The 3,003-nt window shown below is 44.7% G+C and overlaps 1 protein-coding gene across 1 annotated transcript; it reads left to right on the top strand.

Annotated features, from left to right (window-relative positions):
* Nucleotides 1–507: 507 nt before the first annotated feature.
* On the top strand, nucleotides 508–2,247 carry LOC129159766 (insulin). Its single transcript, XM_054736962.2, has 2 exons — nucleotides 508–767; nucleotides 1,942–2,247. Exons 1-2 carry the CDS (start codon nucleotides 584–586, stop codon nucleotides 2,106–2,108), a joined length of 351 nt encoding a protein of 116 aa, XP_054592937.1. The 5' UTR covers nucleotides 508–583; the 3' UTR covers nucleotides 2,109–2,247.
* The last annotated feature ends 756 nt before the right edge of the window (nucleotides 2,248–3,003 follow it).

Below are 3,003 nucleotides of genomic sequence, written 5' to 3'. Positions count from 1 at the left end.
TGACGATTTAAGTAAATACAAGTCCCCGTTGTTTCCTAACGATGTTTGTTTCTCCTTCATCTGATTCCAAAGCAGGAAGAAAACAAACAAAACTTGATTTTACATGTAAATTTGTTGGAATCTGCCAGAGTTTCTTTAAGCTTCAGCAGACGCAGCAGGTTTATTAACTGGTCAATATTTGTCTGAACAAGGTGATCAGATTATCTCAGCTCATTAGACTGTGTTTGTTTTAGTAAGTGCTGCAACGGGTCAGTCATACACACACACACACACACACTGAGGCTTGTTTTCTGGAATCTCAGGACATTTAAACCTGTTTTATGAAAAACTTTTGTATATTTGTTGTTTTCTTTTGTCCGCGTTAGGGAGGTTTGTCTCCTCTAACAGGTAAACACGTTGTCGTGACAACGCTGGAGAGCTGACAGAAGGTGAGGGTGGCATTGTCTCTGTGGAGGAGGAGGAGGTGGTGGGGTATAAAAGCAGGAAACCCCCTTCGATCTGCCTCACACCAGCTGCCCTACTCCTCCCCAGACTCTACAGGTGAGTAGATCCTGACCAGGTCTGTGTTCAGCTCTTCTCCAGCATGGCGGCTCTGTGGTTCCAGTCCTTCTCTCTGCTGGTCTTACTGGTGGTTTCATGGCCCGGATCCCAGGCCGTTGCTCCTCCGCAGCACCTGTGTGGTTCTCACCTGGTGGATGCCCTCTATCTGGTCTGTGGGGACAGAGGGTTCTTCTACAACCCAAAGAGAGACGTGGACCCCCTGCTGGGTGAGACCTAAAGCCAGACCTCATTCAGACTTTAGATGACATTTTTATCTTTCATCTCACAAATAATAATAATTTATAAAACTCAGACATCTGGACCGCAGGTAAGCTGAAGATCTTCAGATTTTTGAAACATAAACAACATTTCATGTTTATTTGTAAACCTCTGCTCCTCCTGGTACTTGTTACTGGTTTTATTTGGCTTCTTTTTCAGGTCTGTACAGCCTTTGTCTTTATTTCTGCTCATTTTGCAACAAGTGCTGATCTCTAAAACTGGAGCTTCCCCTTTACTTTGGTCACTTTCTTCTTTTAACACACAAACTAATCAAAAAGCTCTCATTTTAATGACTATTTGTTGACTAATGTTCATATGATACATGACCCGCACTTGTATAGCGCCTCTCAGAGTAAGGACTCCAAAGCGCTTTACACTACAGTGTATCATTCATCCATTCACACACACACATTCACACACTGATGGTGATGAGCTACAATGTAGCCACAGCTGCCCTGGGGCGCACTGACAGAGGTGAGGCTGCTGAGAACAGGTGCCACTGGTCCCTCCGACCCCCACCAGCAGGTAAGGAGGGTGAAGTGCCTTGCCCAAGGACACAGCAGCAAATTTCCCTGGAGAGAGCTGGGATCCATCCTGTAGCCCTCCTATTCCTGGACTCCCTGATGCCCTTATATAACAACAATCAAACTTTCTACTATGGTTTATATGTCCTCCTGCAGTACTCATGTAGTACTCCACCAGAGGGCGGGTGGCATGCGGAGCACTTGATGCAGGAATGCACTAATCTTGTTAAGGAGGTAGAGATCTTTACCCAGCCAGCAGAATGTCTGGGCCCCATGGTGGCCCCACAGGGGTTTGCCCACATAGATTTTAAAGTCCCAGAAGTTGTTACACACACTGGTGTGTGGTAAAGTTTGTCCTCCACATCTGACCCATCGTCATGGGGCGTGGTGAGCTGCAGACACGGCCGCACTCCAGAACTATTTGGTAGTTTGGAGGATTTTCAAGAGGGACCAAAAGGTTTGATTCAGACATGGGCTCATCAAAATATTTGTGTATGCTAGCTGGGCTATTATTAAACATTAGATATGGCAACGTCACATTAATTAGTCAAACAACCAACGCATAACTTGACCTGTTCTGCCTCGTTGGCCCATCCAGGTTTCCTCTCTCCTAAGACCGGACCAGGACCAGTTCATGGCGGTGAGAATGAGGTGGCGGAGTTCGCCTTCAAGGACCAGATGGAGATGCTGGTTAAGAGAGGCATCGTTGAGCAGTGCTGCCACAGACCCTGCAACATCTTCGACCTGCAGAACTACTGCAACTGAGCATTGCGTTTAGCCAAGCCTCGTCACCTCCATGTGAAGGGGGCGGAGCTACACTCTTCCTAACCGGCTGCAGTCAGTGAAGAACTGACTGATGGATGAAGATATTTTTGCAAGAAAATAAAGATTAATGAATTGAGAACATTTCTGTTTTTGTTGAACAATTCACATTTTAATGTTTGTTTCCATCCTGAGAACAGCGCTCACTTGTTTTGCTGTAAAAATGTTTTATCATCATCATTTTAAAGGTTAGTTGGACCTCATTTGGTTTAGTAGATTTAGAAGTTCAAAATTAAACAATAGGAGTAAATTTAAACTGTAAAGTTAAACTCAGCCCCCTAAATAATCTAACAGGTCTAACTTAAAGAGATTAAAGTACTTTGGTGCTAGAGGATGAGGTCCTCCTCAGGAGATGCAGCGTCTTGGGACACTAAAAGATAAAGACACCCCCCCCCCAAAAAAAACCCCCAAATAAAAACAAATTAAAGTTGTTTGTTTTGTGTGATGAAAACACATTTTACATGAAGTCAGGGTAAGACTTAAGGACCACAAAGTGAAAACAACTTTTCACCTTCAGGCTCCACTTTTAAATAAACTAAAATCCAGTAATCCTTTTGTGTGTGTGTGTGTGTGTGTGTGTGTGTGTGTGTGTGTGTGTCCTGTCTGGCTGTGAAGCAAACAGAATTGATGTCTGAATGCTGGTGACAAGCCTTAAGCCCCCTTCAGACAGGCCATGAAAAACAGAAATGTTCCGGATTCTGTCCGTAAGACCTTTGTGTCTGAATACAAACATCCGGATAACGTTTTCCGTAATTTAACCGGACAACGCCCTTAGTAACAGGTCCGGACTTGTCACGGACAGGGTGGCTGCTTCAGACTGGTGAGGTCGAGTTCTGGA

Source organism: Nothobranchius furzeri, chromosome 10, assembly GCF_043380555.1.
Source record: "Nothobranchius furzeri strain GRZ-AD chromosome 10, NfurGRZ-RIMD1, whole genome shotgun sequence".
NCBI lineage: Eukaryota > Metazoa > Chordata > Actinopteri > Cyprinodontiformes > Nothobranchiidae > Nothobranchius > Nothobranchius furzeri.
Note: the sequence above shows the minus strand (reverse complement) of the source record. Positions and strands in the feature narration are given on the sequence as shown.